This window comes from Vicugna pacos, chromosome 29, assembly GCF_048564905.1.
Source record: "Vicugna pacos chromosome 29, VicPac4, whole genome shotgun sequence".
NCBI classification, from domain to species: domain Eukaryota; kingdom Metazoa; phylum Chordata; class Mammalia; order Artiodactyla; family Camelidae; genus Vicugna; species Vicugna pacos.
In genome coordinates, this window is record NC_133015.1 from 8,996,535 (window position 1) to 9,012,927 (window position 16,393).

Sequence of the window (16,393 nt, forward strand, 5' to 3'; positions counted from 1 at the left end):
GTACTTCTCCTGTTGTGCAGTTGCAGCTAATTCAATAGACTGTATCAGTAAATGGAATTCCCTGGACCTCGATTGTCAACAACACATCCGCTAGTGTACTGAAGGACTGGATAGTGAAAGTTACAGAAGCTACCGTTGCTCCTCCTGAAAGGCAATTCAGGCAACACTTTTCCCTTGGACTAGCCAGTACTCAACCCAGAAGTAGACGAATGAGTGCCATTGGGAACATTTCAATAAGGAATATAAAATTAGGCATAGTGGGTTTACAGTGGATTTATAGCGGATACTGGTGATTTAGAATTACAGAATAAAATGAAATGAAAGAGGACAGAGAAATGGAGCATAAGAAAAAAATTAATCACTACTTGGGTTCTTGGTTCCCTCCTGTCCTACTTCTTCAGAAGAACCTAATTTCATCCATCAATATATGAACAACTTCTAGCACCGCTCACACATGGAAATGGAAACTTCCACTATGCTTCATATGCCTTTCAGACCATTACCTGATTCCTTTGCTCTCTACCAGACGTCTTAAAAAGTTGTCTCCTTTCATTTTATTTCCATCTTCCCTGACTTCCCACAAACTGGAATATTGCTTCCAACTAAACAGCTCTCCTCAAACTGTTGTCACGAGGACTACGGACAACCTCTACTCTGACAAATTCAGTAGACACATTTTTCAGTCTTCATCTTGTTCAATCTCGTTGTGATATTTGGAAACACTGACGACTTAATCTGTTCTGAAATTCTATCTCCCTTGACTTTCTGGGACGCCGACTTCTGCCTCTCCTGCCTCGCTGCCTACTGTTTGTCAGGTAGTTGGCTGGCACCCAATTCTCCATCTCCCCTTAGCGTCCATGTCTCAGCGTTCCTCCTGGCATTGGCTCTCTCTCTCTCCCCCCTCCTCAATTTCAGGTTGGGTCACTTCATTTATTTCCATGGCTCAAGCAGTCACTGAAATGCTGACATACACTTTCAGCCAAGTCCCTGACATTTTGATGTGGCCATTTTTTGATTCCACCTTCAGAAGAAACCTTTTTATTTTCACTCTTACAATGCTCGAAACTGGCAGTCTCATCCCACCCCTAGGCTACATCCCATAAAATTACGTTATGTTCTATTGTTGAACTCTAGTCATTTGTATAATGCTTAAACAGTTACAGTTTCTAGAAAACAACAGAATTCTCAAATTCTTTTGTAAGTTAAGAAAATTTGACAGAAATAGCCCTGGCTCAGATGACTGTAATATGAAGTACAAACATACACCAATTATGAATACAATTGCAAAGTTCTAAGTTAAATGTTAGCAATTTGAATTTAGCATTATGATAAATTTGCAGTTTATTCAGGAATGCGACAAGAAAACACATGTAAATAGATGTTAAGTAGTCATTTGATAAAATTTAAAATTCATCCTCAAGCTCAGGCTTGAAAATCAAACAGATCTGATTTATAGTTACAGGTTATCCTCTTATAGCTATTTTCCCACTGGGCAGGAATATTAACCTTTTTTGGACCTTCACTAATTTTTAAAATGGGTCTAGATTGTCTTAAAACTCTGGTTTGAAATAAACCTTAAGCTTTCCGTAATATTATTTATTTTTGAAATTACACATTTAACATCTGTTTTCCCCACTAGACTGAAACTATCTTTAAGACATGCATTGCTATCCACAATGTGCAGCTTAATATGTGTAAGTGTGCATGACCAATTACAGAATTTGTGGGGCCCAATGCAAGTGAAAATGAGAGCCCTCTTGTTCAAAAATAATTAAGAATTTCAGGACAGTGACAGCAGAACATTAAACCAAACACAGAGCCCTTCTAAGCACAGACCCCATGTGTTCTACACAGAACACATGCTCATAAGTAATCCTGGTGAGTGTGTGTGTGTGTGTGTGTGTTTGAAATATGTTGAATATTATGCCTGGAAAATTGAGTCGTAGGGACTTCAGATAATTATCTATAGACAGAATGACAGCTAGCATTCAGATCTCAGACTACAGAGAATAGTCATATTAAGTTGGGTAAAGATAGTTCAGATAATTATCAAGAAAAGATTTTCGGGTTACCAATAATTGACTATTTTGATCAAAGATTGCAGAACATTTAAAAAGATATTAGTCAAACTTTAACAATTCTCTTAAGTTGAAATTCATATTATTTTATTTCAATTTTTTTCTAGTACATTGTATGAGTTATTCTGAGAATGCTATCTTCCTTCTTAATATTTATGAGTTATAATCCATAAATGTATATACTATTTTGTTTTCATGTTGACTTTTCTGCACAGTTCATTGAGTCTATGAGTGAACATGATGGTAAACACTCCAGTTCTCTAATCACAGAACATTAGTGTATAAAAATTCATAAAACAATTTATCCTTATCCATCTGTCTTATGAAAAATAATGTTTACTTTATCAAAATATCAACTACGAATTTAAGACTACATTTTGGAATTTTTTCCAAATGGCATTAGACAGAAAAATCATAACTTGATGTAGTTAGAATGCACCCATTTTCATATAACAATAAAAATTCCAAATGCTTTATGAATATTTTCTTCAGAGTGATTCTTCACATTTGGAGTCAGAGCTAGTGAGGAATTTACATTGTCTCTCCTGGCACTGTGAATAATTTCCCCTCATGCTTCCCAAGAGTTCACTTATGCACAAGCCCTTTCTCAGCCAGATTTTATGGTGATTGCATGAAAAAGGAAGACGGATTTCCTGTTGAGCAAGTTATTGATGGATGCTCTTTCATCTGTCCCTGAAAAGTTAAAAAGAAAAAAAGTGCAGGCTATGTGCAATTATCTACCTCAATGCTGCTGTCAGGGATTTTAAATAAATAACCATCTAGTTGTGTTTTGTTACAGAGTTCATTTTTGTAAGTCACTCCAGCCTTCTGTTTCTCCACTGTCCACCTCCATGCTAAGTAGCAGTCAGATGCAAATACGTGACTTTTCCCACTCCATTCTGCCTCCTGTTCTCACTCCCCCTTTCCTTCTATTTCCCTTCTGCCTTCACATACTTTCTCTTCCGCACGTGTTCTCATTCATGCATCCCACTCAACTGTCCTCTCTCTCTCTGTCTTTCTGCGTGCCTGTGCACTAGATTCCCTTCTAACGGGAAGTCAGCTTGGCCGGGCACAGGGAGGAGAAAGGCCATGGGTACCAGAGAGGGTCAGAGATGGCAGCGGGGCCTGGAAAGCCTGGTATGCAGTGCGAAGTGGCTAGAGGGTGGTCACAGAGGGTGGCAAATGTAAATCAGATATTCTGCTGCTGTGAAGCGAATCAAGGGCATGTGGGCAAGAGTGAAAGCTGAAAGATTTAGACAGCAGGCAATTCACAGAGTGCACAGATCAGATTCAGAATTTAATTCTGAGGTAGAGCTGACAGGATTTACCCATGGATTGGACGTGGGAAGAGAGACTAAAAGAGGAATCAGAAATCCAAGTTTCAGCCTTGAGCAATGCTGTCTCACTCTATTTCATTGTTACTCTTTCTCCTTTCTTTTCCTTGTTTCTTTGTTCACACTATAGCAGAATCTGGAATGCTCACATCCCCAGGTTAATTCCTGCTTGAGTCTCAATTGAGACCTCACAAACTCCAGAAATCTTTCCTGAGGTCCCCACACTGGAGCAAAGGGACATCCACATGACAAGTGACTCTGGCTTCCTCCTGCTATCAATTTCCACATTGTTCAAAAGAACTCCCAACTCAGGGGGTCCAAGCCCCCACTCTAGAACCTGTGTGTGGTAGGTTTTTGTCCGAGCTCTGTTACTAACCAGCTAAGTGAATTCTGGCAGATACTTAAGGCAGCCTCAGTTCCCACATCTGTGAAAGGCAGGTAAGAAAACTGTCTACCGCACAGAAAATTTTGCATGAGATGCTACACATAAAAAGCATGAGACAATACACAATACTAGCACAGAGCAAATGCTACATAAATGAATCGTAATATCATCACTGTTTATACTTTACTTTACCCCCCCCCCATTTAAGCAGGTAACTGCAGAATATCAGAAACCAAACCAAAACAGAAAATACCTAAATAATTCAGGACTAGAAAAAGATTTTCACCGTAACACACACTCAACATGGACAATTTGATTTATTAGCCAATTCAGATGAATGCACACGTTGGAGTCATTGTTATGAACTATTATGGGCAGCCTCCACTTCCTCCACCTAATTTGGGCTTTGATTTTCAGGTCCAAAGATAGCACCAGATTAGGCTGACCCAGCGGATTTTTTTTCTCTGAGCTCTCACCTGGGCAGGTGCATGTACAAAAGGCAGAGATGAAAAAGCCTAGAGAGGTTGGGGAGGCTGAGGGAGTGGCCCTCTTAATCATTCTTTACTTCCTTTTTTTCTTTTCTTTTCTCTCTCTCTTTTTTTTTTTTTTTTTTTTTTTACAAGACGACTTGGCATCGTCCACCACATCCGCGGCAAGAGCTGCGACGCCTCCTCCCTGGCGTCCGCCTGTAACAGCCCAGCTTTCGTCCTACACATTTGTAGCTTCGTGGACACATTAGCGACTGATGCTTTTGGATCCTAGTCGCCTGGCTTTGCCAAGGCGGTTAGAGGTCATCTGGAAAGTCCTTTGCCTCGAATCGCCCTGATTTAGAAGGCCAGCTCATTCCTCCTGAGGTGCTTTGGGAATTCGCGCCCTCCTCTGGTCCCGGTCCAGGTGCACAGGAAGAGCCGGGGGAGGACGCAGGTGACCGCGAGAGGGAAGAAGGGGCAAGAAAGGCGCCCCAGGGATTAACTCCGAGATCGAACCTGCAGCCCAAGCGCAAAGTAGAAACTGAAAGTACACTGCTGGCTGATCCTACGGAAGTTATGGGAAAGGCGAAGCGCAGAGCCGGGCCGTGGTGTGTGCCGCCCCCCTTGGGATGGATGAAACAGCAGGCGCGGCGTGGGTAGGAGGAACCAGCGGGGAGACGGCCCTACCCGGCACGGACTGCCGGCGACTCCGCGGAAGACCAGGGTCCCGGGAGTGACTATGGGCGGTGAGAGCTTGCGCCTGCTGCAGTTGCGGTCATCATGACCACGCCCGCCTCCCGCAGACCATGTTCCATGGTAAGCGCGCCTCTCCCGGGCGCAGACCTTCGCGCGCCCGGCACGCCCCGGGGACTCCGGGACGCGCCGCGGGGCCCCGCGCCCGGGCGCGTCCGGGAACAGCCCGGCCTTGCACTTTGCACCTGCGGAGAGCGCGGCTCTGCCCCGGGCAGCCGGCAGCCGCGCCTGAGCACCCCGGCCCGTAGCCGCTGGCACCTGGGGCTGCTGCGCCCGGCAGGCTGCGTGCGAGCAGCAGTCCCCGACGCCTGCCCTCTGCCCCGCGCTGCAGCCTCGGCGCCGCTCAGCGGCGGCAGCCCGCACCCAGGTCCCAGAGGTGGCAGTGCTGTCCGCCAGTCTCCCCCAGTGCTGCCCGCTGTCAGCCGGCGCCCAGCCGACCCTCCCCGGGCTCCTGGCCGCGCCACATTACTCACGGGCCCCCCGGGATCGGCGAGGATCTGGGCTCTTGCAGCTCCAACTCCCTATAGAAGTGAAAGCGAAGCTCCCGTGGGACGCGCTTTTAAACCCAAGGGGACAAGTCTCCGGAAAAACCCGTTTTCTCCCCGCTCTGAGGCTGGGAGTTTCCGACTGGGGCTGTGCCTTATGTCTTTTGCTGGGAACCCAAGTGCTCGGACCGGCACTGAGAAAGGCCAGTTTCGGATGTTCGGTTTTTCCCTTGTATGGGTGCTCCTTGTTGGAGGCAGGATTAACAGGCATAATTCTAAGCTGTAGAGCCTTGCTGAGATCTACTGTATTTTATTTGTGCGGAATACGGACTTAAACTGGACAAGGGCAGAGTTGAGGCGAGCTGGATTCCGCTGGCAGCCGTATGGCCAACGTGGAGAGTCAAAAAGTCGACTGGAAGGACAAAGAGGGAAAGGAGGTGTGAGGGGAGGGGATCTGCTGAGGGCAATTCTAATGTCTTACAGTAAATGCTTCCTCAGGCACAAGGAGACGGGTCGGGGAGGGCGCAGGGATAGGGAGAAGGCTGTCCTCGTGTTTGATGCCCGGTCTGTGCCCTTTCCTGGCTGCACCGTTAGATCAAAAGAGTTCTTTCCCCTCTCATCGGTATTAAAGCATCAGAAATTGACATAGCCGAGAGGTACCAGATCAGGAACAAAATAAAGGGGGGAGTGGGTTTATAGGATAGAAGATCTGTAATGAGTGTCCTCCAGAAGCCCATGAATTTGATGTTAGGTGTACCCCTGTTTTCCTTACAATGCCCCTGGATCTCCTGCAATTGCTTCTTTCTGGGCCTCTCCCAGTTCTAATTCTGTCACCTCCGATCTAAAGTGGAGAGGTAAAACAAGAAAAGGAAGCTGGGTGCCCATTACTAACAAGGAACCTTTATTTCCTGAAGTATATCTATATTCATCATGTATCATAAGTTATCAGCCACCAAAGTATTAGAATTCTAAACTAATAATAATGATTATGAATGGCTTTCTGCTCTTTGTTCCAAGAGATTTCCAAGCACTAGATGCTTTCGGATAGTGTTACTTTTTACCCTTTTTCTTTGCTACTTCTTCTGAAAGTTGAAGTAGTTGAGGACCTGCTATGTGGTCCTCGATTGTGCTATCTAGTTTAGGTAATTTAATCATATCTGAAGACCAAAAAAATGAAATAGTAATAAAAAATGGAGAACTGAGAGTAATTAGAAAGCCTGAACAAGTATAAAAGAGAAGCACACACAGTGACACATAAATGTTGAAATATCTTGAACAAAAATAGAAAAGGTTATTTCATAGGACCAACTTACGTGCTGAATTCACACACTTGCATGTGAGATGTTTTCTCTGACCTCACCTCTGACACATAACCTAATGTAATAAGAGCAAATAATTAGTGTCTTGTTTCCTGAAATAAAAGTGTGTGATGCAGTGTTTCAGAGCTTGGCCAAGGAAGCGCCTTAGTGAGGTTCATGTTGAGGAACATGGGTTTTTGTACATTTCCCTGGACTACACACATGCAGTTATTTTTGTAGGAAGCAGTGTAGCTCAGTGGCTAAAATCTTAGTTTCCGGATTCTTCACCCTGACAAATTTGGATTTGCATCCTGGCTCATTTTATGTGGGGAAAAAGTTTGGGCCCCAGATTCTCCATCTGCTAAAGTGTTAATAATTGGTAGTACTTACCTCATGAAATGGTTATGGGATTAAATGAAACACTGTATGCAATATTAGAGGATAGCTTCAGAAATGTCTTTAACTGTTTATCATTGGACTTGTGGATGGAATTTATAATATAGTTGTAATATGTTTGTGGCAAATAGTAGATTCCTTCATGTGAACATAATCAAATTCATTTTTATGACCTTAAAAAGCTGATTTCCATATAACATATGGTCATTTCCTACTGTTTATTAACTGTACTCACTCGCTTGTGCCAATTGTTCATATTAAAGCTAAGTCTTACATATTCAGACAATGTCATTCTATCCTGAATCTCTTTTGACCATTTTTTTAAAAATCACAGTGAAAATAGGTCTATGTAACATTTATAATAGACAGTCAATAAACACTAATGGTTCTTAAAGACTAATGAAAGATTGGGGTTGCTGGACTATAGAAACGAATTTGTTTATGTTCACTTTGACCCCATAACTTAAGCATCTGAGGATTGGATGTATTATTTGGCTTAAATTAAAAACCAGCAAGAATTTTTTTTTTAGAGAGCTCTCATTCTGGTTTAACCAAATTCCCTACTGAAAACAAATTCTCTAGTTTCAGTCCCTTCAGGAAATCTAAAGAAAATTCCGCAAGCCCAAGCTTGCCTCGCATTATTCCTTATGGTTTTTTTTTTTTTTTTGTAACCTAATGGAAAGTTCAAGGTTGGAGGAGGGGGTGGATCTCTCTGTATAATCTAAAAACAAAAATAAAAACGGAGTCCTTTCCTATTGTGACAACAATGTCAAAAGCATGCTCAAACTAGGCAATATTAATATGTTGCACTCTGTGTGGTGTAGAGAAAAGACTTCAATTGCAAATCAAATTGCAAGTCATTAATGAAAGAACTAGAAACCAATGAAATGTGAGTTCAAAACCCTGGGTGTGTTTGCAACATTGTCCATCAGGTGGTTTCAAATATAAAGTTACTGTAATAGGTTGGCTAGGTAGACTCACAGAATTCGGCTGCTTGAGGGTTGCAAGGGACATCAAGAGATCATGTGTTCGTTTTACAAATTAGGTAACTGAAGCTTTTAAGATGCTCTGTCACTCATTCAGTCACACAACCACTGTCATACCAAGACAGAAGCCCCAGGTCTCCCTCTGTGTTTTGCATCACCAGAGTTAATCTGGGACTAACTTATTTAACAAGGATGACAACCAAAGACCCTCTTTACAGATAAGGCAAATAATGTTTTAAAATTGAGAAACTAGTTGTAGTACACAAAAAAGACTGAATTTTCCACCAAGCCATCATTTGAACGCGTTGATAAAATACCATCCAGTGAATGATTGATATGAATTGGGGAGCATCATTTACTGAAAATTGTAATGAAGAGGAGATAATAACTCATGCTTATAAAAAATAAAACAGCCTCCCTTATTCAAACATAAAATGTGGACATTTGAAATAACATTTCTGTATAATGATTAAAATGTCTCTTTTTCATTCTAATGTTTAATTATCTTGTTATATTTCCTTTAAAGCTCATTTCAAGTTATATACTGTGTAACTTTTCCTTACCATTTGCTCCTCCCAAAGTCTACCTGCTGGACATCTGTAAGATGACAGAGAAAAGAAAAGGTTTGGCTCTGTGCAGTCTATACAAATCTGGTTATAAAGTTAGGACCAAGTAAATAATTAGCAAGGGATCATTGTTTGAGAATCTTCAGGATGAAGGGACAGTAGTAGGACAAAGGGAGACAGAGTTCTGTAATAGTGCCTGGAAGTGATTTTCATTCAGAAGAACAATGTGATTACATGTTATCAAAAGATTACGGCCATTTACAATCAAGTCCGGGTGTGGCAGCAAGCTCAGGTTAGAATCCAGACTTGGTACCTACTATCTTGTTTTACAAAAAGATTAAATAGCAGGCAGGACCCTTTGACCCTTAGAGATAGTAAGTATAAGGCAGGGACCAGTGCTCAGTACATGGTAGCTACTCAGTTAAAGGTAAATAGCATGATCATCATTATTAATCTCCCAAGTGAATCCTTGCTCATCATGTATATAGACATTTGGTGGCAGAGCTGTGAATAGGTTCTATGTCTCATTTGTTCCTCTTTCTTACCTTGTCAAGTGGTAGTGACATGTGAAGATGAGATGTGGAATTCATGTTTGTTTCCTACATTCTCTATTGTAAAAATATTGTGCACCAATAGCACATAATTTATTGGGAAGTGCTACTAATTTTTATATGACAGATAATTATGTAATAAGTGATGATGTTATTGGGAAATTTATGATATATTTAACAGTCTTTAGGCTGTTGTCACAATATTAGTTCCTTGGGTTCCAGGGGTACTGTTTGGAATTTTAGTCGGGAGAAGGTGTACACGTGAAATGTCTTGCACTCAACAAGTACAGTCAAATTCATTGGTGAAATTCACAGGAAATATATGGTCAACATAATTCAAGAGTTCATAGAAAGATGCAAAAAGACACTGGCAGGCTTATGAAGAAACAAGTCCCTGTGTAACCAGATTTTAATGCTTTCTATCAGTGTATTAGTGTTGCCTCAATTGACACCATTTATAATTCCATTCCTTTTGATTAATAATTGCCCCTAATTGAAAACGCTTATTTAAAAAAAAGTAAATAATTAGTTAACAGGATATGAATTTACTTATTGGGTTTTTCTAATATATCACGAAGCTAGACAGAACTGTGTTTGAAGAGAATATGGGTCTCTGAGCACTTAGAAAATACTGAAAAGATAAGGATTCTCATAATGTAAATATCAACTTTGTCACAGTCCTGGGAAGGGTAAGCCCTTTAAGGTCCAGCATTGAAAAGAAAGAATACAACCCCAGTACAGTAGCATGGAGCTAAACTCCCTGTCTCTAAGAAGCAGCTGGACACTTGAACAACCATCAAGTTCTACATGAATACACAGTCACATGCCATTGATTATAAAATTTCAAAAATGTATAACTTTTTACCCATAATTGACCTGTTTTCCTGTCAGTGAATCAGAGGGACTCTGCTGTCATGACACCTGTTCTGCACTTTCCCAAAGATTCATTTCTAAATAAAAACCGAAAGATACCTAAACTCGAAAAAGGTGTCCTATTTTGGTTGTTATATAATATCGAACTTTAGAGTTCTTCCCACACCATCCAAAAATCAAGATGCATTTTTTTAATTATTGGAAATAAGTGGTCAGGCCAGTTGAAACACCTCTGTCAAATGATTTAACATGACCTACGACATTTGGCCTATTCTTATTTACTGTTTAATTTAGTTTCTTTTAGGTATATCTTTGGAATTCCTCCCCTGATCCTTGTTCTGTTGCCAGTAGCATCATCTGATTGTGATATTGGAGGTAAAGACGGCAGAGTGTATCAGAATGTTCTTATGATCAGCATCGATGACTTGGTACGTGTTTCTTTTCCTCACATTTTAACTCATTGGGAAAATTTGATATGGACTGTTGGCGTTCAGTTTCATATTCAAGTGTTTATATTTCTTGAAAGATAGTGAAGTAACTAAAGAATAAAAGTGAATGAGCTGCTTATAATATATTTTTAGAGTTGGCATTATTACAATCTTTAAAAATAATTCTTTCATAGACCTTCAGACTCTCACAATTATCCTTCTAAATCTTGGTTTCCTTCACTACTACAATGTTTGTAAACAATTTAGCATAACTATGTGCATTTCCTCACCTCCTATTGATGGTCTCTGTAAAAGCATTATATTAGGAGAGGGAAAATAACAGGATTTGACGTTTAAAATTATCATGAAAAGAGGTGTATAGTTATTTTATTTTATCTGAATGTATGTATATGCATATATATTGCATATTTTTATACATGTGTGTATATATAAAATTGGCTGTGAGTTATTTTTTTACTTGCTATGGACATTGATAATAGAGATTAGTTTTTAAAGTAATTTTGGGTTTACAACTTTTACAAAAAAGCTGAGGAGAAAGTAGAGAATTCCTATGTACCCATTCTCAGCACAATTTCCCCTATTATTAATATCTTGCACTTGTGTGGTACATTAGTTACAACTGATGAACCCAAAGTGATACATTATTATGAATTAAAGGGCATAGTTGACATCAATCAGGGTTTACTTCTTGTGTCTCACAGTTCTATGGGTTTTGACAAATGCATGGTGTCATGTATCCACCATTACAGTATCATACAGAATAGTTTCGCTGCCCTTAAAAATCTCCTGTCCTCCACTGATTCACCCTTCTCTCCCTTTCCTTGAACTCATGGCGACCACAGATCTGTTTATGGTCTCTGTGGTTCACCTTTCTCGAATGTCGTACAGCTGGAGTCATGCAGTATGTAGCTCCTTTAGATTCTTTCACTTAGCAATGTATATTAAAGGTTCTTCCATGACTCTTTGTGGCTTGATAACTCATTTCATTATTGAATAAAATTCCATTGAATGGATGCACCACAGTTTGTTTCTCCATTCACTGACTGAAGGATATGTCTTGGTTGCTTCTGAAGTTTGGCAATTATGAATAAAGCTTCTGTAAACATTCGTGTGCAGGATTTTGTGTGGACATACCTTTTCAACTCGTTTGGATAAATACGTAGGAGAATGATTGCTGGATCATATGGTAAGACTATGTTTAGCTTTGTATTAAACTGCCATACTGTCTTCCAAAGTCACTGTACCATTTTGCATTCTTACCAGCAATGAGTGAGAGCTCCTGATGCTTCACAACTTTGTCAGCATTTGGTGTTGTCAGTGATTTAAGTTTTAGCCATTCTAATTGGTGTGTCATGGTACCTCATTGTAGTTTTAACTAGCAATTCCTTAATGTCATATGATGTTGAGCATCTTTTCATATACTTATTGCCATCTATGTGTCTTCTTTGGTGAGGTATCTGAAGTCACATCTTAACTGACATCGTAACAGCACTGAATCTTCTTATCCATGATTATAGACTATCTTTCTATTTATTTAGATTTTTAGAAAACTTTCTTTCATCAGAGTTTTTTACTTTTCCTCATACAGATTCTGTTCGTATTTTGCTAGAGCTGTATTTAAGTATTTTCGTATTTTTGATGCTGTTGTAAACTGTGTTGTGTTTTGAATTTCAAATTCCAAATATTCATTGTAGGTATACAGGGGAACAATTGACTTCTGTATATTAACCTCGTATCCTGCAGCCTAGCTGTGATTGCTTTCTCCCAGGTGGTGGTGTTGTTGTTTGTTGTTGTTGCTGCTCTTGATTCTTTGGGGTTTTCTACATAGGCAATCATGTTATCTACAAAAATTAATTTTTTTTTACAGTTTAAGAGCTGTATTAATATAATGGGATATGTTGATTTAGCAGTAATGAGTACTTGAAGACCCAAATGACAAAGAAAAACCCTCTTAAATGTTCATAAGGTGGGAGAAATTATCTAATTTTTCTCCTCCTTCCACTCTACTGTCTTCTCCAAATACTCAGACTGAAGTGGCATACCGCTTTGGGAAATTCAGTGTTGCCCCTCTTGGAGGGACGTGGGAAATTCAAGATGTTATTAAACACTGTACCACAGAGAACTGCTGATTTTGCCCACTGACAAGAAAAAAAAAGTGCACACTAAATGCTAATTGCTCCATTTCATATTTCATAAAATTTTGACATTTTCTGCATTAATTAATCTACTAAATTAATCTTTTTCCATCGAGATAATTTTTTTTAATTTAATGTTATCATCTGGGTAGGGAATCAACTATTATTAGTTCTACAACATTTCTAAATAATGATATGTGTGTAAAACTCTGCAAAAAAAGAAAAAGAAAAGATGCTGTTGGCAATTCAAAAGGAGGAGAATTTTATCCACCAGATTGATAGCACTTCTTTTCTGGAAATAGAAAGCAGCCTATCTCCTTAGAATACACGGCAACAACAGGAGCAGCAGCAGCAACAGCGACGCTATTCACAAAGCAAACTGTGGCTCCTCTGCTTAAGGAAATTATTTTACAAGACACAGAAGAGTGTATGAACAAATTAACCCAAGTGAATAGCACCACGATCATCTCAAGATTTCTATCAACATGAGGTAATAAATTTGAGAAAAGGGGAAAGTCACAAAGAATTATTCTATCAGCCTGACAGGTAGAGAAGATTCAGTCACTTACCCAGCGTGTATTAGATGCTTTACAGGCATTACTGGGTTTAAATCTCAGGGAGACCATAATAATACTAGCCTTTAAGAAGCGCTTTTTATGTTCCAGGTGTTGACTAATTTAACGCTCACAACGCCCCTGTGAGAGAGGTACTCTTATCACCTTCATTTCACAGAGGAAAGATCTAAGGCTTGGGGCCACCCACTCACGAGGCAGAGCCAGGATCTCAGCCTCTCCTGTTAACCAGCACACTCCCCGGCTTCCCAGTAGCAATCTCTGTGTCAGTTAATTTATTCAGCAACCATTTATGTAGAGCCTGTTACGTGCCAGTTATTATGGAAAACCCTTTGGCATGGAGGGTGGAAGGGGTTTGGAAGTAGTTGCAATGATGGACCAGATATAAGCCCTTCTTTTCAGCAGCTTACATTTGGTGATGGTTAAGTCTTGGTGTGAAGAGCGCAAGTTGCAGCTTGAAAAGGAGTGGCTGCCATACTGTCATTTGAGACAGGCTGGCTGTGAGTCAGATTCGGAAACAAAGAGAGATAAACTGTGTTCTAGGAGGAGCTGTCTGGCACTAGGAGAGAAACCATGTTGTAGGATACTGTGAAGATCACCAGACTTTTTAGACAGTACACCGCGTTAGTAAAAATATTTTGAACCTGCACTTCCAATATACATTTAGGATTTATTTACACGTTTTAGCAATTTCATAGTAATTTTGCATCCATGAGTAATGGTATATACCAAATAATGAAAATTTGAGAAAATGTAATGAAAATGAAAAGATGAGAAAAAAACTAAATGTAGATAGAATTTCTAAAAATTTTCCTCCCACACTGCAGTGGATTGTCCATTGTGGACTCAGCTTTGAAAACACCCCTGACATAGTGGAAGGCATGAGTGGAAACATATGTTATAGCAAGACTGTGAGTGGCCTTGATATGATGGTATTTAGACATAACCAAGGGTCAGTAGTGATCTGATTATCAAAGTAACATTTAATTAAAATTTAAATTTTGAGCATTTATTATGTGAAATGTGAGCCACTAAAAATAAGTAATAGTCCTTGTTTTTCTATAATCTATGAGGGTGAGGGATATACATGTCACTATAATACAAAATGATAATGGCGGTACAATACAAAACAGTTTCACACACAGTATCCTATTTGAGCATTACAGTATCTCTACGAGGTGATAATAATAACTAACACACATTCAGATTTCACTCGGTGCCAGCACTGCTCCAAGCACTTTCTGTGTATTGATTATATAATTCTTATGACAACACCATGCAATGAGGAAACTGAGACCTGAATCAAACCCAGAATTCAAACCCAGGAAAAGCCCTCATTATTATGAGGCAAAACAGGAAATAGCCCTGTTTCTTTGAGGGAGAACACGTGATAGAGAGTTGTGATGATAACATAATGAAAGAAGGGTATCAGGAACAGCAAGAGGGTGACTGGACCAGTTGAACTGCAGGAAAAGGTGATGGGGAGCTGAACAGATGTTTTGAATACTGTTAAAATCATCCAGAGCAGACCAGTAAGGTAGAATTAGTTGTAGAAGGAAGAAAACAGAAATGATGGGAACTATTACATAGAGACCAAATAAGGTGTAGGGTAAGGGTGAGACTCATTTTTCTACCTACCTCAGAAGGAATGGGAGGTTTTTAATAAATAATGGCCCCTTTTGTATATGGTGTACTAAATAAGGAATGCAGATTCCTAGAAGTGGGGTGACTAAGTTAAATAGAGCCAGCATTTTAAGCTTCTTAATATATATTACCAAATCATTTTCCAGAAAGGACCTATCAATTTACAGTTCTTACAGCACTATATGAGATCATCTTTCTTAGCATTGAGTATTTTTATTTTTGATAATATCTGCCAATGCAATGGAAAAACAACCATTTTTTTGGTTGCTAGTGACATTGACTTTTTTTACATTTATTCATCATTTATGTTTTTGTTTGTTTATTTTGCATTGAGATAAACTTCAATATACTTCTTAAAGTGTACAATTTGGTGACTTTAAGTATATTCACAACAACTATCTACTTCTAGAACATTTTCATCACCTTGAAGAATGATAAAACCATTAGCAGTAACTTTCCATTCCCCATCACTGGACACTGGTAGCCATTAATCTACTTTCTGTCTCTACTGATCTATCTCTTCTGGGTATTTCATATAAATGGAATAATACAATATGTAGCCTTTAGTATTGGGCATCTTTCACTTAGCATAATGTTTTCAAAGTTCACACATATTATAGCATGAATCAGTACTTCATTTCTTCTTATAGATCAATAATCTATTGAATGGATTTACCACATTTTGTTTGTCCATTCATCAGCTGATGGACATTTGAGTTGTTTCAACTCTTTGGCTTCAAATGTTGGTTGTACAAGTTTTTGTGCAATTCTCTTTGATACATACCTACAGGTGGAATTGCTGGGTCATATGGTAACTCTTTGTTTAACTTTTTAGGAAATACCAAACTATTTCCAGAGTGGTGCGGCCACTCACACCAGCACCACACCAGCAGTGTATGAGCACTCACATCAGCAGTGTGTAAGCATTCCAGTTTGTCCAAATCCTCACCAAAACTTATTGTCTGTTTTTAACTTTAGTCATCCTGGTGGGTGTGAAATGATATCTCACTGTTCCTTTGGTTTACATTTCCCTGATAATGAATGAAGTCAATCATCTCTTCAATATTGACTGTTATTATTGATACAGCATACATTTATGTATCTTCTTTGAAGAATTTTTTTTCAAATTTTTGCCCACTTTTACATTGGGTTGTCTTTTCAACCTACAGACTGGGAGAAAATATTTGCAAATGATGCGACTGACAAGGGCTTTATTTCCAAAATATACAAAGAGTTCATACAACTCAATAACAAAAAAACAAACCAATCAAAAAATAGGCAGGAGACCTAAATCGACATTTCTTCAAAGAAGACATCTAGATGGCCAATAGGCACATGAAAAGATGCTCAATATCACTAATTATCAGAGAAATGCAAATCAAACCTACAATGAGGCATCACCTCACACTGCTCAGAAT

At 39.4% G+C, this 16,393-nt stretch overlaps 1 protein-coding gene across 2 annotated transcripts in view; it reads left to right on the forward strand.

Annotated features, from left to right (window-relative positions):
- The first annotated feature begins 4,514 nt into the window (after positions 1-4,514).
- The window catches only part of IL7 (interleukin 7), a 40,542-nt gene continuing 28,663 nt past the window's right edge, over positions 4,515-16,393 (forward strand). For both annotated transcript variants that reach the window (XM_006202389.4, XM_015237698.3), the window contains exons 1-2: positions 4,515-5,083; positions 10,470-10,603. In XM_006202389.4, the coding sequence (XP_006202451.2) occupies positions 5,074-5,083; positions 10,470-10,603 (144 nt within the window). In that variant the 5' untranslated portion in view covers positions 4,515-5,073. The remainder of the gene's footprint in view (positions 5,084-10,469; positions 10,604-16,393) is intronic.